The following is a 23,715-nucleotide window of genomic DNA, read 5'->3' on the forward strand; positions in this document are numbered from 1 at the left end:
AAGTTCTTCTCCATCTGATCTTTCCAACGCAGAGGAGGCCTTCTTCTTCCTCACCAGCTGGTATCGCATCGAACACTTTCAGAGCCGGAGCGTTTGTATCCATTCGGACGACAAGATCCAACCAGCGAAGCCGCTGGATCTTTATTTGTTACGCCATGTCTATGCCGTTCATTATTTTCCATCCATTCTTTGCTTTTCGACACTTACCACAGCAAAATGATAACTACGTAGTTCGTTTTTTATAAGTTTCTTAACCTTTAATTCTTTAAAAGCTATTAATGGTTTTTTCCCATATTTACAGTTTTAATATCTTTATTTTTATCCACCTCGTCACCAGTTTTTTTGAAGTTTTCGAGGAACTGGTTGAATTGATCTGTACCGGAGGCCATAAATTTCTGAAAAAAAATTAAAATTTCTTTGATAGCAGAGAAACATATCGATAAATATAAATAAATAATAAATTTGTGTACTCTCTCTTAAGCGGGCATTTAAGGGACTGAAAAATTTGTCCGCTTATGAGAGGTGCCCGCTTATCAGTAAAGTGTAATGATAAATTTGTGAGTTGTATTGTAAATTATTTTGCTTACCTTAAACTCGTCCGTTTCAAAAGTTTCCTTAAAACGGCTTACTTCCTGTTGAAATATTTTATTCATGTTCGGGCCGAGCTCTCCAAATTTAGTGGCAAAATCATTGACGGCGTTGTTATCGCGTGGAATGCGTGCCATTTCAATGAACTGAAAAATAGAGTATTGCATTTTATTTGTTTAGAAGATTAAACAAAAAAAAAACAATTTTAATTTTGCTTTTCATTTTTCACTTTTCAATACTAACCTGCGCAAAGCACAACACAATGAAAAGGCCCAAAAGACACTTCAGAACAGGAGACATGTTGTACTCGTATACTTTTATTTTTATTGGTTTGAACAATTTCGAAACTGATCAGTTGAACTGCCTAACGTAAGCGCTGGGAAGTGAATGATTTAGTGCCAATCTTAGTATAGATCCGCGAATTGATTATGAGCGGCCAGAATTTGCGGGTCAAATGTGGGCAAATACTTAGAAAGTAGTTGTCGTATGTACATATGTCGTATGTGTGCTTAAACAGGGTTTGTAAATGTGCAATATATTTGTAATATATACTTAATATATGTATGTGCTATGCGCATAATGATTACCCAGTGAACCAATATACATATAACACATGAGCTAAAAAGTCCCGCGCCTAACAAAGAAAACAATTTTTTTGTGTGTTCAAAATGAGCTTTATTCATCAACGTAATTCGCAATCATTCCAGCACCACTCTAACACTTCAATACTCGTACCACTTTTGTAGCATAATTTATCTGTTGCCTCAAAATAGACCTCAGTTTCAGCGATAACCTCTTCATCCGAAGGAAGTTTCTTAGGCTGATTGAAAAACGGCCCTTAGAATGAGATCATTTATCCAACATATTTGAAAATGCGCCAATGCGCCCTTGAGAAATCATCAGTTCTGAGAAGCTTAAGGGGACCCGGTAGTCTAGATATTAAAAAAAAATATTTTCTTTTTGTTTTTTCGATATTTCGAAATTATAGTACCTTATGAATATACTGTGAAATTTTCAGGCGGAGATTCCCAATATTATATCACCTACAGACCATGAACTAGGTAGAGAGCGGTCCGCGCGCTTCTGTACCTCAAACTTTACACTCATTTATCTCGAAACGACTTTTTTCGACCTGTTGTTGTCAAAATACAAAAATCTATTCACCCGAATCGTTTGAAATTCGAATATATTGCTTACAACATCAATGGCTATCGCCCGTACTAGAATCATATTATTATTTCAATAATTTCGTATTTTTTTGATTAAAAAACCTGGAAAAACCCGATAGAGAGTCAAATTCAAAACCGCGCCATTTTGTCAAATTTGTTTGTATTTTTTTTTTCTAGTAATTTTTTTTGGTTTTTGTGTTTCAGATAAATAGAAGAGCCAAAATGGACACCACCGTCCAGGTCCAATTTTTCGGGATGGTCAAAATCAGCGCCATTTTTAAAAATATTTGAAATTATCGAAATCATCGTTGAAATTCATGGAAGTGGGGTTGAATATCTCCAAAATATCGATTTATCGCATTTTAACTGATAGTTTGGGCTTATGAAAGGTCTGTGCACGTTTCATTCCGCAAAAGTTAACTGAGGACCAAAAATTCCTCGGAATTCAACATTCGAAAGGCCTCATTAAAGAGGCGAGAAAAGGCGAGAATTTCCTTTACAACATTGTAACTGGTGATGAAACGTGGTGTGTCCAACATGAACCTGAAACTAGGCGTCAAAGTGCGCGGAATGGAATGCCCCAGACAAGCCAACAGGCCAAACCGTCAATGCAATTTTTTATCTTGGCGCTTTGAAGCGTTTATGCATAGCATTCGTTGAATTCGCCTGAATACCGCGAAGGAGGAAGCTGGCGCTTTTTGTATGATAATGCACCATCTCACCGATCCATTCTTCTGACTGATTTTTTGACTAGAAATCGCATTTTAACCATCAATCACTCACCGTAATCGCCTGATATGGCTCCCTGTGATTTCCACCTATTCGGGAAATTGCATTTGGCAATGAAATAAAAACGTTTTGCGTCCGTAGAGGCCATCCAAAAGACTTTTACCCACATCCTGAAAGACATTCGAGTCAATTACCTGAAACACTCTTTCGAAAAGCTTTTAGAACGCGCAAAACAGTGTATCGAGGGCAGAGGGTACTATTTTGAATAAATAAACATGAAGTTATCAGAACATATCTCCTGTCGTTTCTATTTTAATCTTGTTTATTTTGGACTTCACCTTGTAGACATGTGATTTCGCACTGTAATGTTTCGCCATATCTCATATTCAATCATATTTAGGCATTTCGTTTGTAGTAAGATCTTCTCCCCATGCCTTTCTATTTTAGTCACATCAGCATCAATGTTGTCTTCATATATTTCGGTATTGGACGTATTTGCGATTGCGGATATTGTTGTACGCGTGTCGGGGGCTTCATGAAACAGTTGTTGAAAATACAATAGTATTAATTTTTATGGTATCTTGTGCTTCCATTTTCTGTTACGAAGCATTTCCCACATCTTTTTCTGAGCTTCATATAGGGCATACTCCATGTGTTTTGTTAATTCTTCCCAGCATGACTCTAAAGTTTTCTTATTTTATTTCTGAATTGTATCTGTCCCTATTCTCCCGTATTTTCGTTGCTTTATATCGTAAATAAACTATATTTGTTTGTACAGCTAGGGTATTTACTTCATAGGGAACTTGACAGCACAATTATAACCTCATGTATTCTTACGCTCTTGCAATCAGCAGTCGTACTAAGTCGTAATATTAGCGCTGAGTTTTTCTTATATTACCAACAAAATCTTAGTTTGGACCAAGGCGCATTCATTAAAGGTTACACTAGACCAACCACAATGTTCTGTACCTTTCATTGCTAAAGCAAAGTATTGGGAAACTAGAAAACAAATAGTGAATTCGCCTCATTTCATTCTGAGTTGATAGCCCCATGGACACGGCGAAAGAAAAAAAAACAAATCATCTAATTTACCCACATCACCTTTAATAGATACGCCTTGGTTTGGGCCGACCTCTATTGTAACTTTTTTAAAACGTTAGAAAATCAGCTGATTCCTTGTACTGTAACTGCAAAGTGTACAGATTTTTTTTTTTTGTTGACTCACAACTGAATAGAACAACAAAAAACAGCAAACACATTTTTTTAGTGTGAAATGTCACCTTGACCACGAGCATAAACTTCAAAATGTTTGATCGAAACTTTACGAAAATCGAAAATAATGGATTTCTTTTTCCCCGAATTTATATTTCATAGCCCTTTGCTACTCAAAGCGGTTCATCAAAATGTGTAACGGAAGACAATTCCGAAAATTTATTTTTGTGGATCCAGTTAGATCAGCGGTTGTGGCATTGTATCCACAATAACCTTTAACATCGCCTAAGTGAATGTGAATCGCACCCATTTCTTCATGTATTGATTATCATTTCTGGAAGCTCGAAAATACTCGTTGGGTGCAACTATATTTCATTCACCACTGTGTATCTCTCCAAATAATTATGATTTTCAAATATGTACGTATGTACGAGTATGTAAACATTTTCCTTCAAAATTTTTTATTACATTTTAAAATAATTTTTTGTAGCAGACACACGCGTTTCGTACATTTATTTTTATATAATTTTGTAAAAAAAAACTTTTTATAACATTTTTTTATGCATTTTTTGTACACCACCTTTGGTCTTTCTATTCGGTGAAGTACTCGTACTAATAAATTTAGCAATTGTTTGACCCATCTACGCAAATTAAGCGATTCGCAAGCCTCTGAATTGATTCTCTGATAACATCACAAAATGGAAGTAGAAGAGGCATTAAAAGATAGCATAGCTCAATTTTACAAAAGCGTTTACGGCGCCGAGGAAGTGAATTTTGTTGACGTTTTCGAACACGATGTGAGCGAAGAGGATCAGAAGGGGATGTTATCTGTAGTTAGCGATTCCTTATCGCATATTCCGAGTACCTTCAAGGGAAAACTGATAAGCCAATTCTTGAAGGAACATCCCGAACTAAAACAGCGTTTCGAAGAAGATGAAGATGAATCTAAAGAAATAGAAATAGAAACGTCTAGTGCTTTGGATATATTGCAATATCTACCCTTGACCGAATTTGATGAAGAGATCGAAGAAGAATCACAATCGCTTACTGACAGTTTCACAATCTGCGATGCCGATAGACTTGTTGAACTGGTGCAAAAAAAACGACACCCTTACTATGAACTGGCGCGCATGTATGCGATTCAGAAACTGGGCAACGATATAAACAGTTCCGTGCATGCGCACCATAAGTTGAACAAATGCAAAACGGATATCAAAATAGCGGATTATGAACATTTTCACATATTCAGTTGGTTGCAGGATCGATTTGTGGCTCGACGCCAGATGAAAGGTATTGCTTGGGTGGACATATTTCAGAAGTCTTTAACCGAGCCATGCATGGAGGCCTTCAAGTTGCAAGTTGATGTTATTGAGCTGGTGCGTCTATTGAAGCCGATATTATTGAGTTTCTATGCTGAGGATAAGAAATATGTAGCGAATGCGAGGCGGACTATAACGTAAGTTAATGGGCGACGAGAAAGATAGACGACAAGAGGGGTTATTTTTTTTCGATATAAAAGTACTGTTCATATTACAAAAAAAACATATAATTCAAAGGTTCATAATTTGTATCAAGGCGCATTCATTAAAGGTGGCGGCACTAGACCAACAACAATGTTCTGTACGTGTGATTGTAAAAGCAAAGTATTGGGAAGCTAGAAAACAAAAAATGAATTCGCCTTGTTTCATTCTGAGCTGACAGTCACGTGGACATGGCGAAAGAAACAAAAAAAAAACGAATCTGCTGTTTTATCGATACGACCTTTAATAGATTCGGTTTCGTTTGCACAAAATTAAAAAGAAAGTTCTACAAATTTTTTGACTTTTTATCAGAATTTTCAGAAAAATTTTGGGTATGCAGTTGTGTTGCCTATTCAATAGGCCGGGTCGATTTGTGAGGTGGCAAAAAATCGCCCATTGCTCTGTGAAAATCATATTCTAGGGATCAAAATAAGAAACTTTGCCGAAGGAACCATACCTCTAAAACGAATTCTGATGTTCCCCAATTTGGTTCGAACTTTTAGTGTCTTTTGCGGGGAGGCAAAAAAAATCGCCCATTGTTCTGTGAAAATCATATTCTAGGGATCAAAATAAGAAACTTTGCCGAAGGAACCATACCTCTAAAACGAATTCTAATGTCCCCCAATTTGGGTTGAACTTTTTAGTTTCTTTTCTCATATAAAGGCCAAAAATGATGATATTTTGAAATGATTGTATGGGGAACCCCCAGGGGAGTTCCAGGGGGTGTGCCACTGGCATGGGTGGATCGGCCGTCCAAAGTTAGGGGGGGTCGGTCATACATTTGGACTCAATTGGAGCATTGGGATTTTTCGTTCGACCCAAATTGGGGACATCAGAATTCGTTTTAGAGGTATGGTTCCTTCGACAAAGTTTCTTATTTTGATCCCTAGAATACGATTTTCACAGAGCAATGAGCGATTTTTAAATCGACCTTCCCTACTATTCAATGTAGCTCAAAATTCGCGTCGATTTTTAACAATTTTTTTTTATTGTTTTGTTTGTTGCGGGGTTACGTGTTTTCTGCCATATACAAAAATTTCGAGCGTTCGTTATATAGAGGAAATGCGCACTACCGTTAGGGGGAAAAATTGTAAATTATTAATCTAATTTTTTAGCCACTTGAAAATTGCATTTTATTTGGGAAAAGAAATCCATTATTTTCTCGGTGGCTGGTTGTAGTGATTGATGTCTCGCAAAGTATCGAGGAAATAATTTACAGTTTATGGTAGTTGTCAAGGTGACATTTCACACTAAAAAACTGCTTTTGCTGTTTTTTGCTTGTTCCATTCAGTTGTGAGTTACAGGGTGTTGACAATGGAAGTCAACAAAGAGAAAGCTCGGTATTCGGTACATTTTACAGTTTTTCTTTGATAAGGGCGAAAATGCAAGCCAGGCCGCTGAAATTGGGAACGGTGTTTGAGGTGCCGATACTATAATGGCAATTTATGTGCAATTTTGGTTTCGTTGATACGTCGGCATGAATTTTTGATGTTTAAGAAAATGTCGATAATATCGAAAATGTTAATAAAATCATAGAAATAATCGAAGTTCACCGCTATGTTAGTGGTCATAGAATTTTTTTTTATATCCTTATTCACTCTGCTCGGGAGCATAGAGCCTGGACAAGACTCTTCCATTTACACCGTTCTGAGCTGTTGTTTTTGCGTCGTTTCATGTGATGCCGGCATCTGCTAGCTCGACTTTCTCCAAATAATCTTTGGCCGACCGCGACCTCTGCTCCCTTGCGGGTTCCTGTCCAGTGCCATTCTCGTGATGCTATCTGGTGGTTTTCTTAATGTGTGACCTATCCATCGTCACTTTCTGCGTTTGATTTGCCTAAGGATGGTTTCCCCGTTCGTTAATCTCCACAGTGCGTCATTGCTGATGGTGTTCGGCCAGAATCATCTGTAGAATGATGCGGAGGCATTTGTTGACGAAAGATTGTGGTCTCTGTGTAATGGTGTTGGAGTCCCGTCATGCTTCACTTCCGTACAACAGTGCTAACTGCTCACTAACTTGCGAATTCGCCATACTGTGTGCAGTTGCCCGAACGCCGCCCTTGATTTGTTTAAAATTCAATGAGCTGTAAAACTTTATTAAAATTTCATAAGCTATAAAACTGCGTACCACAATTTTTTCTAAAAGTTCTGTGTTTTTTTCTAAAAAATTTGTGAAACTTTTCTAATTAAATTAAAATAAAGTTGGAAGTTTAGATATACATGAGAAGTTAGGAAATGAACAATGCTTGGTAAAAAACATAATTCACATTGAGGAAAATGTCCGAACTGCTGAGAATCTTGAGGTCCTGTAGCTTTGCGCGGCCTGTATTTATGATTTGCGTTCCCTACTGGCTCAAAAAACAAAAAAGCAGTTTTCAGTTAGACGTATTTATCAACATTTTTCAATTGTCTTAAATCTGCATACATTCAAAAAACTGAAGTGGTTTAACCGTTAGATGTTTTTTGAATTTGGTACACTGGAATACATTTTTTTTGTTTTTCTTTTTTCCTTCTTCACTCCTCTCGGGAGCATAGGGCCTCGACAAGTCTTCTCTTGCGTTGGTTTCGTTAATCTGTTTTTATTTATCACAGGGTAGGTGATTAGCCTGCCGTTACCCGTCCTTAGTGGTGGTAATACCCACCTATCGTTGCTTAGGAACAACACCTTCTTACTACTTGGAGCGCCATCTGTGTTTCACATTTTTCTGCAGAAGGAACGCACTAATGGTTGAGGACTTCGCTAAATTTTGTGTCTGCGATATTACCGCGGTGGCCCGCTTCCTCATGCTGGCGCCACTAATGCAATGTGTACCTGTTTGTTTTCTGCTTGAATGGATACGTTTTTGGGTATTGAGGAATAAGATTTTTTTTGTTTTTTTTTTTAGAAAGTAGGTAAATTTGGAAAAGTGCGAGGCCCGTGCTTTACGTGGGATTCGAACCCACAAGCTCTAGGATGGCAGACTAGTGCACTTACGCTAGACTACCGAGGCTACCACGCTGAAAGAAATACCACAATTTTAAACTTTGGTTTATAAAAAAACAAAAAAATATATTTATTTATATGAACTGAGTGGTCCAATCTTTGATTTACACGTTTCTTTATGAGTCTTCTACATGTCACGTATAAGCATACAGTTTTGCTAAATTTTACCTAGAATATCACTCTTACATACATGGATTTTATACAAGGTGGCGCAAAATTAATCACCCTAGCGGAACATTTATAATTTTTGCAAATGGCCTCAGCCATATTCTACTCTTGTGAACTCAAGATTTCCATCATACAAATAAATTTTTTTTATTAATTGTAGTAAAAAGTCGCCCAAAAACAAATTAGGAGGATTAATTTTGCGCCATCTTGCATTCAAACATACATATAAAAAATCTTGTATTTCCACCTCTTATCAGCGCTGCCTACAATCTGCTCAATATGCACAATAAAATTGAGCGAGAGCTGGAAGAGAGCATTGCTCTTTTTTGTGAGAAAATCAATGCGTTAACCAACACTGCTTTGAATCGCGGAACTGAGGGCCGTGATATTGTCAAAAGCTACTTGGAACAGGAAACAATGGCGGCTCGGTGTGAGTGTAAAATGTGCCTTTACGAAAATACTTTTATTCTACACACACACATATATACATATATAAATGCGTATGTATATATGTATTTACATACATTTTTTATTCACTTCCCGCACAGTTCGTGATCCCATAGTGCTTCGTTATCAATTAAATTACGCGCAGGATAGGGTCGCTGATTGGCAGGATTACCTTGAGATGAAAGAAGGAGATCTGAAATTAGAATTGACGAAAGCTCAGAAGAAAAAGTCTATTGAAATGTATCGCTACCGGTGCACGCTGCAGTCTATGTATGTGACAATAGAGGTTTGTTAGGCGACCATCGAAGAAGGAAAGTGTCTTTGCCAAGCATCAATCGCTCAACTGGTTTATTGTTAGCCTAATTTTAGGCGCAAGAGATCAGCATAATTCGCAGTATTTTGCGCAGCAATTGATTTTTAGAGCACTGCTAACTTCTCTCACACGCACGCACACACACACACACAAATATATAAAATATGTAATGTTTATTGCCGTTTATTTAGGACTGCAAAGGTCGATTAGCTACAATGACCGAGGAATACGACCGTCGTTTAAACGAAGCTAACGAAACAAATGCAATACTGAAAATAAATCTTGGTCATATGAAGATGCAGCGAGAGTTTTACGAAACGGAAAGAAAATACATGAAAGCAAAAGTTCGTAAAATGTTGGAGCGTGAGGCAAGCGAAGCTATGGAGATGAAGACGCGTTTGGAGGAAAGGCAATCGCAACTTCCGCCGCTGTCACGAAGTAAGACAGTAAGTCGTATGAACACAATTAATGAAAAACGGCATCCTTCCTAATAAGTAAAAAAAGGAAATGCTTGCACTGTAAATTATGGAAATAAATAGAAAAAAATGTATAGAAATAAATTCAAATATACCAAATGAAAGCAGAAGCGGTTTATTGGTGGTTTATTTTGAAAGCTGCGCGATCTTAAATGGAAATAAAAATAGTCAGGTATGAAGGAAAATGAAATTTTACAAGACAACTGGGGTAATCATCCTTGCAGCTGCGTTTGTGTATAATCTGCTTGCTGATAATTTTATTATTTCAACTAAGTAGAAGCAGAAAGTGTCTCAATCTATGAATAAAAGTGGATGTGTGTGGGTGCATGGATTTGTTTAAAACACTCACCCGATAATTATGGAATTTTTACAGTAGGTTTATGTGATCCCTGGGCACAATATTTTTTATATCCTTTTTCACTCCGCTCGGGAGCATAGAGCCTAGACAAGACTCTTCCATCGTAAATGGTTTTAAATTTTATTTTTGCGCCGTCCCATGTGGTGTTGGCATCTGCTCGCTCGACCTTCTCCAAATTATCTTTGGCCGACCGGGACTCTTGCTCCCTTGCGGGTTCCAGTCCACTGTCATTCTCGTGATGTTATCTGGTGGTTTTCTAAGCGTGTGATCTATCTATCGCCTTAAACTCACTTAAGTCAGCCCACAAAGACGCCTTCGATGCTTCCATTTCTTCCTTTCGGCTTTTAAATGCGCTTCCCGTAGCGGTTTTTTGGCTCGATCAAACAAAAAAGTATCACAGGAAGCCATAGCAGATAAATTCGATGGCTGTTGGATGGTAATCGTTTCATTCTTGGTCAAACATTCATAGATATCGAAGGCACTGTATGGTGTGACATGCAAAATGCACGAGTTGTTTTTCCACAAATCCGTTCTTTTTTGGCGAACTGCTTCACGTAAATGCCTTATAAGGCCTAAATAATAGCTCTTATTATTTCTCTAATCTTCTGACAAAAATTCGTTGTGTACAATACCGTTGTAAAGCATAAAAATCGTGAGCATCGCTTCCATTTTTGACTGAAAACGTGGTGATTTTGTTCTTTGTCTTGGTTTATTCGAAGGTCTCCACTAGCTCGCCTGATGTGAGGATTGAACACCGAACTCATAAGCCAACGCCTCGCATTCAGCAATGATGCGTTTGAGGAATGCCTTGGAAATCTTGTCTTTGGCGATATCAACGTGGCATGAAATTCAGGTCCATTGGGACACATTTTTGCAGCAACACGACGCAATCTCAAATCATTAACTGCAATTTTCTGAACGGATCCATAAGCAATGTTCAAGTCCTCTGCCGTCAGGTTCTCTCTGATGGTTAATTTGCGATTGTTGATCAACTTTTCTTTCATTTTATTGATGTTTTGTACAGTCGACGTCGATGGCCTGCCACAACGTTCATCATCTTCGATGGAGAAAGAATCAGCTATTCTAAAGCGTTCATGCCACTTGTAAATCGGCTGTTTTTTAGAGTACCATTACCGAAACAGCTTCCCAATTTTAACGCAAAATTTAATACAAACTCGTTGTTGAAAGTTCAAATCCTTTTTAAAACTGTAAAAAAATCGAAAACGCGTGCAGATTTAGATTAGCTCAAGACGGCGGAACTTTTACAAATGTCAAGCAATGGCGAAAAACTTTGATAGGAATGTTAATCAAAGATGTGGCCACTTAAAAAAAAAAAAGAACTCACATAGATACAGCGATGCCACTTAGACCACGAAACGGGCCCGTTGTTTCTCCTTCCATATTGGACCCTCCTGAGCTTTTGACAAAGAGTAAAAGGTTGTTGATACCTAAAGTGTATAGATTATCTATATTCGTTAAGAAGTAGGATCTTAAACATCAGTTCCTGCTTCTGGCTAGAGCCGGTCATGTGCAAAAAAGGTTTTGAATTGTTTCCAACTCCTCCTCATTCCTGTAGCTACGACAGAAATCATGCATATAAATCTCCTTGCGTACTTTCCTATGAGACAATGTCCTGGGAGAGCCTTTACTAATGTCCTGATTTGAAGACCACTCAATTTCATAATACTCTTGGACAAACGTAGATTTAACCTTGACCATGTTTGTCTAGCGATTTCACAGGTATTGACGCTAATCCATCTTTGACTGATTGAACTGATTAGTCCGTCCATAACAAGAAGCTCACAAGTTGCGAGAGGTACCCCCATTAAATTACTTACGCTTGGAATACAGGTACCTTCTCTTGCAAGTTGGTCAGCCCTACAGTTCCCTGTTATATCTCTGTGACCTAGAACCCAGCATAAGATAATACGCTATTGTTTGACTATCTCACTAAGAGATCGGCGACAATGTAAGACACTCCTTGATGTTATTTGGAATGCATCCAGAGCCTGTAGGGTAGCTTGGCTGTCTGATAGAATGCAGATATCTGTTCTGTTTTTCTCTAACCAATTTAAGCCTTCATGAATAGCGTTTATTTCCGCTTGAAAAACACCACAGTGATCCGGTAGTTTAAAGGATTCACTGATAAAAAAAGCTCTTCGCAATATAACCCTGAACCTACACCGGTGCTCATCCGGCTAGATCCGTCCGTGTATGTAGATCTTAACGGGTGTGTTGGCTGATGGATCTGCTTCAAGTCATTCCAGTCTAGAAGAGATTTTCATTAAGAAATTCCTTTCGAAGCAGTAGATCTTAACGGGTGTGTTGGCTGATGGGTGATCTTCAAGCCATTCCAGTCTAGAAGGGATATTCATTAAGAAATTTCTTTCGAAGCAGAGAACGGGAGGGTGATAATCACAATAACTGTGTATATCCGTATAGGAGTCTAAGGTAGTTGAATGTGCATGTGTGGCAGTCTACCATTCTGAGCTTGCTCTGAGCCTTGAAGCGGAACAGGTCGCTGAGTATTTGCAGAAGAGATCTAGGGGTGGCAGATGTCATATGATATCTAAAGCCATGGATTCATGATAACCACACAACATTTCCAAATAGAAGAATGGGCCTGACGACAGCAGTGTAAATCCAATAAGCAACCTTAGGTTTAACTTTAGGTTAAGGTCTTATCTACAGATCTAGAGCATTTTGTATTAGGTCTCTTAATGTAGATACAAATTTACGAGAGACAGCAATAACAACATCATCGGTGTAAGCTATCACCTTATCACCGATTTCAGTATTAACAGAAGTTTATTTACAACTGCGTTCCATAAAATCGACCTTGCGGTGTACCTCTACTCACCAATCTCCTAAGCACCAATTCTTCTAGATTCGCTTCAATGATTCTGCTATTTAGCATTTTGTCAATGAAGCCTACCAAGCCCGGTGCTACCCGAAGATCAGTGAGTGCTGCAGTGATTGCCCCCCCCCCCTTTAACATTGTTAAAGGCCCCTTCAATATCAAGAAAAGTAGATAAAGTAAATTCCTGTTTGTGCAATGAACTCTCTGCCGTGTAAATAAGATTATGTAGAGCTGTTTCTACCGATTTCCCTTTCGTAGACATTTCATCTATAGTTAGGCTTAAGTGAAGTTCTATCAACTGCTCTAAAGTTTTCAGTAGCACAGAACTCTTGACTTGAATCGTCTCCTGGCGGTTGTTCCGGGAACTTTTTGATCGAGGTGGCATTAAGCAAGGCAAACGTAGCATTTGGCTTCTCCAACATAAAGGAATTCTCAAATCTGCTCGCTACCACTCACTGGCCAATGTGTCCTCGGATGTCTTAACAACTGAATGGAAATAATATCTCCGTGTGATTCTGAGTGCATTATTTTATGTGAAGTAAATTATTTTAATTTAACTTTATTTTTCTGACGATGACGCAGGGTGTTGCCTCATATTTGTGCCACGCATTATGAATATAACAAAAAGCGAGGGAAGCATGTACAGTTTGTTGCAACCATGCCTTTATCTACTTGCTCGAAATTTCATTATTCAATTTAGTTTAGTGTTCCATGTTTCATTGTAAAAGAATTCAATATACAAAACTTCAATATTTTCAAAACCTCAAAATAATCGTAGGTCATCATCTTTTTTTGTGAGGCGAAGATACAGCATATATTTTTTCATACTTTTTGCTGGTTTTATCAAGGTACTGGCTTTATATGAATATATTTATGGGCATACAAAGATAATCTAATCTAATCTTTTCCAAGGCAGATTCGGCTATTCTAGAATCTAGTCTGCAATTTCATTTACTCTCCATCAACAAATTTGATTTGGACAAATATCCTAATATGATTGCTGCTTCCCAACACAAAATGTCGCCGCTAACTTTTAATCAAAGCTCCGCAGCCCTCGTAGATCCTACACAACGTTTCCGATTCCTTAAATGTGTGGCGATAGCAAAATTATTTGATAGTATGCAGCAGAGATTTTCATTGTTTCTAAATGGACTTGTTTGCTTTGAACCAGAGTCTGAGAATGTAAAAACACCACACAACCTGTTCAGCTGGTCCTCGAAAGATTTCATTAAAAGACGACAAAAGTCGAATATGTTTTGGTTCAACGTATTTACAACGGAATTGTCGCGAGCCTGTTTGGAAATACGAAAACTCCAAGTAGACATGAGCGAAGTAATGAAACTCACAAAATTGGTATATGACGATTACAGAGGACTCGAGGTAAATCTGGCGGAGAGTTTAAAGTAAGTTTGACAAAAGGAACAAAAAAAAAAATACCAGTCTAATGGTTAGACGCGAAACCTTCCGTAAAACAAACTGAGAGAGAATGAGACGAAAACAGCATTAGGAGCGGGATAATTATAGGTTCATTATAATATTGCTATAAAGTTCATAATTTATTTTCTTCATTTTATTATTATTCATCCTCAATGTTTTCAATTTCAACAAATGATACGAGTGGCCTATGATAGCTAAAATATGATACAAATGCTTTGGTTTCGATGTTGTCAACATATCTCTGAAATACCGCGTCAATTGTTGTTTTTTTCTGTCGATATTCACGACACTTTTCTGCATTATTTTTCGGCATAAATCTTAAAAATGAAAATATTTACGGATATAAAAATACGGACGCAATACAGCGCACGCGGTTGCTTTATGAGCGTCGTAACGCGTATATTACACAGACGTACTAACATACACACAAACATTCGTAGGACGCTAGGTCTAAGCAAGTATTAGGTAGTGTAGTATAGGTATACATAATGCTTTCTCGCTCACCGTGGCTCCGTAATACGCAGGCGCGCTCACATACGTACTAGCATACATACAAACATACATACGTATGACGCTTGAACTAAACACCAAAGCAAGTAATAGGCAGTGTAGTATACATACTACAATACTCACTATACTAGGCTGGCTCAGCAGTACGCAACCACACACATATACGTATATCAACATATAACGCTTCGTAGCCAAGAGTGGGGAGGCTACGAAGTACCGCACAAAGAGAAGACGGAGAATAGGGAACGCTGTATAACTGTGTTCTATCTCATTCTCTCGCAGGCTATATACTATAAGATCTATATGTATGTCTCTTTTTAGTGTCGCTTTTTCGTTTCATCGAGTCTCAAATCACTCCCAACGATTCTAAAGAAGTTTTCACTTCAAAAATATTTTTTGTACTGTTACTACGGACGTCGGAGCTGATTATATTTTTGACGTTAGTTCTGGTATTCGGTACCCTTTGCCGTCATTAAATATTGTAAAAAGTTTTTTAAACAGCGGTCGAGCATCAGCGCGGTCCTGTGCTGAAAAAATTCCTCATTAATAACCGTCTATTATCTAAGGGTAACAAAACCGCAGTTCTCGCATTTAGTAGGTATTCTTACCGGACATTGGCCGTTAGGTGTCCATTCGGTGAGACTTGGGATTGCCTCAAGTCTTTTCTGCGGAGACTGTCTGGAGGACGAGATGGAATCATCTCAGCTGCTCTGCTTTCGACGTGCAACGATTTAGGCATCTGTGTTTTTACTTTTTTGCTACACTTGCGGATATTCCGGGTTCAAATATCACATATCTAGTGAAGTTCATTAGTAGGTTCTTCTCCTCTTAATTGGCGCGATAACCGCTTACGTGATTTTGGCCGAGTTTAACAAAGCGCGCCAGTCGTTTCTTTCTCGTGCTAACCGGCGCCAGTTGAACACACCAAGTAAAGCCAAGTCCTTCTCCACCTGGTCTTTCCAGCGCAGAGGAGGCCTTCCTCTTCCTCTGCTACCACCACCTGGTACCACATCAAATACTTTTAGAGCCGGAGCGTTTGTATCCATTCGGACGACATGACCCAGTCAGCGTAACCGCTGGATCTTTATTCGCTGCGCTATGTCTATTTCGTCGTAAAGCTCATACAGCTCATCGTTCCATCGTCTGGGATATTCGCCGTTGCCAACGTGCAAAGGTCCAACAATCTTACGCAGAATCTTTCTCTCGAACACTCCCATCGTCGCTTCATCGGATGTTGCCATCGTCCAAGCTTCTGCGCCTTACGTTAGGACGGCATCAGCAGCTTGAATTGGTTAATATGAGCGTAAATAGCCACTGTTGGTCGTCATCCTCTAATCCAAAGCCTATTCTTCTTTTTCCACCTGTCTGGTTATTTTCCTTCTTCCCTATCAGAAAATTTATAACTTTTGCAAATGGCGTCCTAAGCCAAAGTTTTTTCGCAAAGCAGTCGTCTCTCGGTATACACTTTCAGCTTTAGCTTCGAAAGAACTGCTTTCCGATCTCTTGTTTCGCCTTTTGGTATCCAAATCTTAGCATTAGCAATTATTTTTGTTGAACAGCCCAACAAACGTTGGATAAACTTGTAAATTTTCACCTCTGAGAGCAATTTCTTAATAAAGGAAATTTGCTCCCGCAAAATATTCAGAGCGATCGGTTTCTCGAACAAAAATTGTACCAGTGTATGGTATATAAGATCTTATGGTTCCGCGCAGGAACAAAGGGCCACAAAAAAGTTCTTCTATTCATTTCTTTCGGACGCCAATCACTTAAATTCCTTCCAACTTTTGTTTAGTGATGGTCTGCCTCTGCGTCAGCTTCTTCACCTCCTGGTTTCTTGCTATCTTCGTTTCTAAAGCTCACCCCCAGGTTAGTGTTGGTCTGCCTCTGCGTCGGCTTTCTTGCTACCTTGTTCCTAGTCCTTGCTATCTCCGTTTCCAAAGCTCTTATCCAGGCTAGTGTTGGTCTGCCTCTGCGTCGGCTTCCATGCTACCTTGTTCCTAGTCCTTGCTATCTCCGTTTCCAAAGCTCTTCTCCAGGTTAGTGTTGGTCTGCCTCTGTGTCAACTTTCTTGCATCCTGGTTACATTTGATTGAGTTACAGGAGATGTTCGGATTTCTGCTTAAAAAATAACTAAGTCACCCAAACTTCCTTGTGCGTATTTTCGTTCGTATTGGAGTTTGTAAGTTTCCGTTGGATATGGTTTGGGACCAGAAGATGCAAATGCCAAAATCGTCCAAATGCCTCGCCCATTTTTTTTGTACTGCAATTTTTGATGAGCCAGGCAATGGCAAACCTCCGAGTGTATTTCTGCCATGAAAAAGCTCCTCATAAAAATATCTGCCGTTCGGAGCCGGCTTGAAACTGTAGGTCCCTCCATTGTGGAACAACATCAAGACGCACACCACAAATAGGAGGAGGAGCTCGGCCAAACACCTAACAGAAGTGTACGCGCCAATTATTTATTTTTTTTTTTTTTAATTTTTGATGAGGAGTTGGAGGGTGAGTGCGTGGCATAAAAATTGACAAGACCTTTTGGAAATGGCAACTAGACCGAAAACTAATATAAATTCACTGTTGCGGGACTTAGGCCAACCATCTGGCATTAAAAAGATTTACTAGCAGTTGTTATTTAAATTAAAAAAGATGGAATTGTTTTTATAAACCACTGTTATTTTTTCGAGTTTGGTTGTAATAGGTTTTAGGCTTCGTTGTCGCTAAAAAACTAAACTGAAGAAATCTCTGTTCCATAGAGCCGCGAACGACTTCCTCAGGTTTACTGATAAACTCGAAAATGAATTGGAAGATAGTTTGGAGGCGGAATATCAGTTATCTGCTGCTTATTTTGCAAAAGCCCTCCCGACAGAGGAACAAGAAGAGTGTAATGAAAGAATTAGTGAGCTGGAATATGTCTTGTTTGAAGCCGATGGTAAGCATGATGACGCACACACACACACACACACATGAGCTCATACTTAGTTTACCCTACTCCTCAGTTCATCTTCCTATAAAATTGCGCTACCAACTGCGCTACTATAATCATAATGTCGAGCAATTCGAGGACAAACAATTAATCGAACAGAATGCAATTAAAAAGCAAATCGAACAAATTGAAAAACAAATGCGTACGGAGAGTTATTGCTCACAGTGTACGGTGGATGCGCTCTATGCAGAAACGAATGTAAGTATGTAACAGCAAAAAAAAATGTAAAAATTAAAAAAAAATTTTTTTAAATTTAGAAAAATATAAAGTAAAAAAAATATAAAAAAAATAAAAAAATAAAAAAAGGTGAAAAATAAAAAAATAACAAAAAAGTGAAAAAGTAAAAAAAAACTAAATGAAAATATAAAAAAATTGTAAACCTTATTTGCAACTTCCTAATTTTTTATTTGTAACCTTCATGGCAGAAATTCAGGAGCCGCATCGAGGAGATGGGCGTTCGGTTTGCCAAGGAGCACGACGATTTGGAAAATCAAATAGCTTACAAACGCACGAATATGGATAAAATGCGTACACAGCGAAGTTATCTGGAAGAGCAAATTCATCGTTTTAAGGAAGAGATCGCCCACTTACGTTTGATGGAAATCAAAGAAGCTGAGCAATTGCAGCGTGCGAGGGAGGAGAGAGAGGTAATTGCGTTACACTTTGTTTACAATAAATGTATATACAGGGTGCTTTATCTGCATGTACTTGACACAGGATAGGTTGAACTGGTTGACTTGTAGACACGTATAGAATGGTTCGGTTCATAGTTAACTTTGAATCATTTTGAACAACTTTGATATTTTTTGCTCGACTTGATACTTCCATCGCGTGCGCTGCGAACATTAGCGTGTCATTCTCTTTTTCAAGGAAGACGAAAGCTACTAACTGTCAGTGGTCAATGGTAACGAATTTTTGCAGTCATTAATCGAGGAAACTTATTAGGAGGATTATTGGTTCGCAATAGTGGCTAGGAGAACAAAAGGTAACTCGTTGAAACCTTTTGCAACATTGAAAGTCGTGCAAAAGCAGTAGACCTTTGAAAAAATGAATGCAAGACTAATTATCTGAAAATCATCTGAAAAACATCGAAATGTCGACATTTACCTTTCAGGGAGTTCAATACCTCAAACATTTGGGAGTGTTAATGAAAAATGACAACAGTAGTCGCGACGCAATGCAGGACAGAATATTGAATGGTGGCAAACAAAGCATATTACTCCCACACAAAGCTGCTGAAATCTAAACAGCTAACACGCGAATTTAAACTCCGCCTCTGTCAGTCAATAGTACTGCCGGTGGTTTCGTACGGCCGCGAGTGACAAGCAAAGACGAAAGAAGCATAAGAGTGTTCGAGCGAAAAGTGCTCCGAAGGGTGTTTGGCCCCATACGCTACAACGATGAGTTGCTGAGCTAAGGTCGGGCTGAGCTGTGTCGTTAAACACATTAATTCCCAAAGGCTTCGATGGTTAGGACACACTGTACGCATGGAAGACAGTCGCTCTCGAAAATCCTTTTTAATAACAAACTTCCCAACAACCCGGGCCTGAGGACGCCCTGGCTTGATCAAGTCATAGCCGACCTGAAAGAGCTACGAGTAAGGAGCTGGAAGTAGTCAAAGTACATTGCGCGCAGTGCAGCAATGAAGCTGAACGCTTTAAGTAAGTGGTCAAACACAGACTATGGCCACGGTAAAAGTCTGGATGACACGTTGGCGCTTTCCGGACAGGTGCACTATAGAGTCCCGGCTATACTTGCCACTGCCATTTTCGTCATCCTCCTATCCTCGAGGGAAGAGTGGGAATGGGACGTGGTAAGACAGGGCGAGTCCATCATGTATACACAGATGGCTCAAAGCTCGAGGGCAGGGTGGGCGGAGGTGTATATTAAGAACATCTGGTTATCTCCTTCAGTTTTCGGCTCCTCGACTACTGTAGTGTCTTTCAGGCTGAAATTATAGCAATAATGAACGCCGTGACACTGGTACAACCCTCGAGATAATATCTACATTTTCACTGATACCGAAGCGGCGATAAAATCCCTCACAAAACAATCGACAACGTCCAAGGTAGCCATGAAATGCCGCGCATCTCTTAACGAAATGGCTGAGTTATTTCACCTAATGATAACATGGATTCCTGGCCATTGTGACATTGAAGGGAACTGCAAAGCCGATGAACTAGTGAAAATCGGTACCAAATTGACTCACGAGTACATAGACAATGATACAGGTATGCCCTAGCAAACATGTAAACTTCGTGTCCGCGAGGAAATTGTAAGAGTAGCCGAAAAAAAGATGGCGTAATGAAGCCGCTTGCAAAATCACTCGGCAGCTGTGACCGACTATCAATGCTAAACGCACGGAACTTCTACTAAGAAGAGATAATCACAGTCTTAACACACTGATTTCAGTTATTACAGGCCACTGCCTAATCGGTAGGCACGCCCAGAGAATGGGTGTGCAAACACATGACTTCTGCAGAAATTGTCTAGATGAGGAAAAGGAAGAGACGATCCCTCATCTTCTGTGTCACTGTCCTGCTCTATCCAGACGTAGACTCGCCATTTTGGGCGGACAATTCTTTAATGATTTAGAAGATCTCGGCTCTGTCGAAAGTAATTATCTTATGAAATTTTTGAAAAGTACACTTTGGTTTCAAGAGGGATAAGGGCTTTTTCCGCAAGCGGCATCACAATGGGCCATGAGCCTGAGTTAGTCCTAAAGTGGACAACCGCTTCAACCTAACCTAACCTAACCTAGGAGCTGGAAGTCTATTGCTATGAACCGTAAAGATTGGAAGAGGATTGTGGACGAAGCTAAAGCTCACCCCGATCTGTAATCGCTACATGATGATGATGATAATTGTTTCCTACAGAATGGCACAACATCCATACAGCGCGGCACAGGATGGCGCTTGCATCCTTTTTGCGCTTTTAGCCGAGCTCCTCCTGTTTATCCTGTGCGTTTTCATGTTTTTCTCCAAACCCTTGGCCATAATTTCCTTGGTTGCTCTAAATATTTTACGGGTGCAAATTTCCTTTATTAAAAAATTGCTACCCGAGAGGAGAATTTATAAATTTATTGCGGATTTGCTCGTCTGTTCAGCAAAAATTATTGCTAATTCTAAGAAATGGATAACAAAAGGCGAAACAAGCGTTCGAAGCTAAAGCTAAAAAAAAGTACTGTATTTGGCGCGTGACACATCATTCTATATATCTTAAAACATATTCGAGGTGCGCTAATTGGGTGTTCGGTTGAGCTCTTCCTCCTGTTTGTGGAGTGGGTCTTGATGCTTTTCCACAAATGGAGGAACCAACAATTTTACGCTACCTCCGAACGGCAGATGGTTTTTTATAAAATTCCTTTTCATAAGAGAAATACACTCAGGGGCTTGCCATTGCCTGCCGGCAGGCGACTGCTATTAAAAAAAGCTTTTTTATCGTTTGATGTTTCATGAACCTACTGAATACAATGTCTCCTGTGCGACTGCTATTAAAAAAAGCTTTTTTATCGTTTGATGTTTCATGAACCTACTGAATACAATGTCTCCTGTGCGGCTCATCTCTAAATAAGGGACTGCGATTTCGACTAGCCTCCTGCATAGCCCAGATTGACAGCGCCAAAAATTTTTCTGCTAGGCTGCTTAAAGGTATACACATTTCAGCAATAAACGTCAAAGGCCAGTATTCGCGAGGAAATCGACGCCACAATCCCAGAAATGCTCCAAAAGGTTTAGACAGTTGCAGAAAACAGAGCTGAAATGTGCGTTACTGCAAATATTGTCCAACTTCTGGATATTTCTTATGGTCATTGATCCAATTAATTGTATTATACGAGGGGTGTCTTTTATATTTCGGGACTAGAGAACAAAAACAAATTTTAATCATCGAAAATCACTTTATTGTTTTTCAAAATATTTTCCATGAAGATCTGCACAATTTGCATGCGCTTGCACCAATTGTCGAAGCAATTTTGCCACTCTGAATGAGGTACCTGCAAAACATGCATTCTGAATGCCGCAACCGCTTCTTCAGCTGTCGAAAAACGTTGACCTCTCAGTTTGTTTTTTAAGTACGGGAATAAAAAGAAGCCATTCGGTGCCAAATCAGGACTATACGGCGGATTACCCATTAATTCGATGTTTTGGGTGCAGTTGTTTGAGCTGATGTGTGAGAGCTCGCATTGTCCTGGTGAAGAGTGATCCGTCTTTGGCGATTGGTTTTCCTAATTTCTTGGAAGACAACTGGCAAACAAATGGTTGTGTACCACTCAGAATTTACTGTTCTGCGTTGTTCTAGTGGTACGGTTGCGACATGTCCAGTTTTTCCGAAAAAACAGGCGACCATTTGCTTGTAAGTGCTTCGTGCGCGAACAACTTTTGTTGGATTTGGCTCATCTTGAAACACCCATACAGTCGACTGCTGTTTACTCTCGGGCTCATACGCGTAAATCTATGATTCATCACCTGTCAGGATGTCACACGATGTGTTTCGAAGCCCCACAATCGTATTTTTTGAGCATTTCCTTCGACCAATCGACACGAGCCTTTTTTTGAGCGATTGACAAATTGTGTGGGATCCAATGCGAACAAATTTTTTTGACAGTCAAATATTTATGCAATATTGAATGTATGCTGGTCCCACTAATGCCTAAGATTGTCTCAATCTCACGATAGGTCACATGACGATCTTGCAATATCAGTTCACGCACAGCATCAATGGTTTTCGGAACAACAACTGATTTTGGACGACCTTCACGAAATTCGTCTTGGGGTGAACTATTCAATTCACCATACCATCGATAAACACTGGTCCTTGATGCAGCTTCATCGCCAAAAAATGAATTAAGTTCATTAATGCAATGTTGCTGAGTTAATCCACGTCGAAAGTTGTAAAAAATAATCGCACGAAAATGTTCACGATTTAATTCCATTTTTGGACCGAGATGAATCTTTTAAGTTACTGTAAACAACACAAATAGCGCTGGTATTTCAAAACGTTCTGAGTACGTAAAAGCCAAAAAATGTCAAACTTAGCGATACAGCTGTCAGTTGCCAGATTGCAACACCAGGGTTGCCAAATCCCGACATATAAAAGGCTCCCCTCGTATTCAATAAAATTGTAGCTGGAGCAAATCGAAATTGATGGATTTGTCATTACATTAATCATAGCTTTCAGGTGTCAAGTATAGATGAAACACCCTGTAGCTTGTATCATACTTACATATATCGTAATTTGGTTTGCCAAAATAAAAATTAAATGCTCTATAGATGGAAAACGAAGCTAAATTGCTGGGAAAGAAGAAGAAGGATCAACGAAAGCAGATAAAAAAGAAGAAATAGATATCACTCGCAAATATAATTTCCAGCTTTGGTTCTGTATAATAGGTGTTATACGCTAGCTTTTATAATAAACTATCAAACAAAAAAATAATTTATAAAATATTTTTTTTTATAAATACTAAAAACAAAAAAATGAAAGAAGTGATGGCACAATCGTAATCAAGCCACTCAGCCTCATCAGTTTGCACTTTTGCATGACTAGCAAAACATTTGGATTTGCGAACTGTGATTAATTACATTTTGCTAAATGCACCATTCTTGATAAATTACAGATGCATTTTTAAAACAACTTTACCTAGTAAGTACTTTCGGAACCTATATTTAAAATTCAGCGGTCTCAGATGTTCGAAAAGCCCACTTTTTGCGCGCTTTGCTCCAACTACTCTGTGATGTCCTGACTTAAGCGGTATGTCAGGATGTATTTCATGTCATACTAGTCCTGGACACACCGATACAAACCCTTGAGGGAGTTTGTGCTCATAATCACACCATTTTGAAAATTAAATTTTTGTCCAAAATTTTACTTTTCTTCTACTTTTATTAAAAAATTCTAGAGCTAGCAACCCAGTGTTTTGCTAAGGGAGCCTATTTGTCAAGAGGAAACGAGAAAGCTGTTTAATGAGC

At 39.0% G+C, this 23,715-nt stretch overlaps 3 protein-coding genes across 5 annotated transcripts; 2 read left to right on the forward strand and 1 right to left on the reverse strand.

The window, feature by feature from the left end:
* Positions 1–231: 231 nt before the first annotated feature.
* LOC128863918 (uncharacterized) lies at positions 232–1,027 on the reverse strand. The gene is made up of 3 exons (XM_054103339.1): positions 832–1,027; positions 588–734; positions 232–395 (listed from the first exon to the last, which is right to left on the reverse strand). Exons 1-3 carry the CDS (start codon positions 886–888, stop codon positions 276–278), a joined length of 324 nt encoding a protein of 107 aa, XP_053959314.1. The 5' UTR covers positions 889–1,027; the 3' UTR covers positions 232–275.
* Positions 1,028–4,194: 3,167 nt separating this feature from the next.
* LOC128863739 (uncharacterized) lies at positions 4,195–9,705 on the forward strand. The gene is made up of 4 exons (XM_054103049.1): positions 4,195–5,154; positions 8,626–8,798; positions 8,917–9,101; positions 9,320–9,705. Exons 1-4 carry the CDS (start codon positions 4,397–4,399, stop codon positions 9,617–9,619), a joined length of 1,416 nt encoding a protein of 471 aa, XP_053959024.1. The 5' UTR covers positions 4,195–4,396; the 3' UTR covers positions 9,620–9,705.
* Positions 9,706–13,552: 3,847 nt separating this feature from the next.
* Positions 13,553–23,166, forward strand: LOC128863903 (uncharacterized). Of its 3 annotated transcripts, none has more exons than XM_054103315.1 (6): positions 13,553–13,670; positions 13,735–14,225; positions 17,520–17,695; positions 17,763–17,947; positions 18,175–18,396; positions 23,020–23,166. In XM_054103315.1, exons 2-6 carry the CDS (start codon positions 13,816–13,818, stop codon positions 23,089–23,091), a joined length of 1,065 nt encoding a protein of 354 aa, XP_053959290.1. In that variant the 5' UTR covers positions 13,553–13,670; positions 13,735–13,815; the 3' UTR covers positions 23,092–23,166. The 3 variants fall into 3 exon arrangements, with proteins under 3 accessions (XP_053959290.1, XP_053959289.1, XP_053959291.1); XM_054103314.1 differs by having other exon boundaries at positions 13,739–14,225; XM_054103316.1 differs by lacking the exon at positions 13,553–13,670 and having other exon boundaries at positions 14,082–14,202.
* The last annotated feature ends 549 nt before the right edge of the window (positions 23,167–23,715 follow it).

The sequence above is a fragment of the Anastrepha ludens genome, chromosome 5 (genome assembly GCF_028408465.1).
Source record: "Anastrepha ludens isolate Willacy chromosome 5, idAnaLude1.1, whole genome shotgun sequence".
In the NCBI taxonomy this organism is placed as follows: Eukaryota; Metazoa; Arthropoda; class Insecta; order Diptera; family Tephritidae; genus Anastrepha; species Anastrepha ludens.

What these genes read in the sequence shown, in the direction of transcription:
- LOC128863918 (XM_054103339.1), bottom strand. Translation starts at nt 888, where the DNA reads ATGTCTCCTGTTCTGAAGTGTCTTTTGGGCCTTTTCATTGTGTTGTGC. An exon ending in TTGTGTTGTGCTTTGCGCAG is followed by an intron (nt 735 to 831) that starts GTTAGTATTGAA and finishes TCTATTTTTCAG; the next exon opens with TTCATTGAAATGGCACGCAT. An exon ending in TTGAAACGGACGAGTTTAAG is followed by an intron (nt 396 to 587) that starts GTAAGCAAAATA and finishes ATTTTTTTTCAG; the next exon opens with AAATTTATGGCCTCCGGTAC.
- LOC128863739 (XM_054103049.1), top strand. Translation starts at nt 4,397, where the DNA reads ATGGAAGTAGAAGAGGCATTAAAAGATAGCATAGCTCAATTTTACAAA. An exon ending in GGAAACAATGGCGGCTCGGT is followed by an intron (nt 8,799 to 8,916) that starts GTGAGTGTAAAA and finishes CTTCCCGCACAG; the next exon opens with TTCGTGATCCCATAGTGCTT. An exon ending in CTATGTATGTGACAATAGAG is followed by an intron (nt 9,102 to 9,319) that starts GTTTGTTAGGCG and finishes CCGTTTATTTAG; the next exon opens with GACTGCAAAGGTCGATTAGC.
- LOC128863903 (XM_054103315.1), top strand. Translation starts at nt 13,816, where the DNA reads ATGATTGCTGCTTCCCAACACAAAATGTCGCCGCTAACTTTTAATCAA. An exon ending in TGTCTTGTTTGAAGCCGATG is followed by an intron (nt 17,696 to 17,762) that starts GTAAGCATGATG and finishes CCTACTCCTCAG; the next exon opens with TTCATCTTCCTATAAAATTG. An exon ending in CGCTCTATGCAGAAACGAAT is followed by an intron (nt 17,948 to 18,174) that starts GTAAGTATGTAA and finishes CCTTCATGGCAG; the next exon opens with AAATTCAGGAGCCGCATCGA.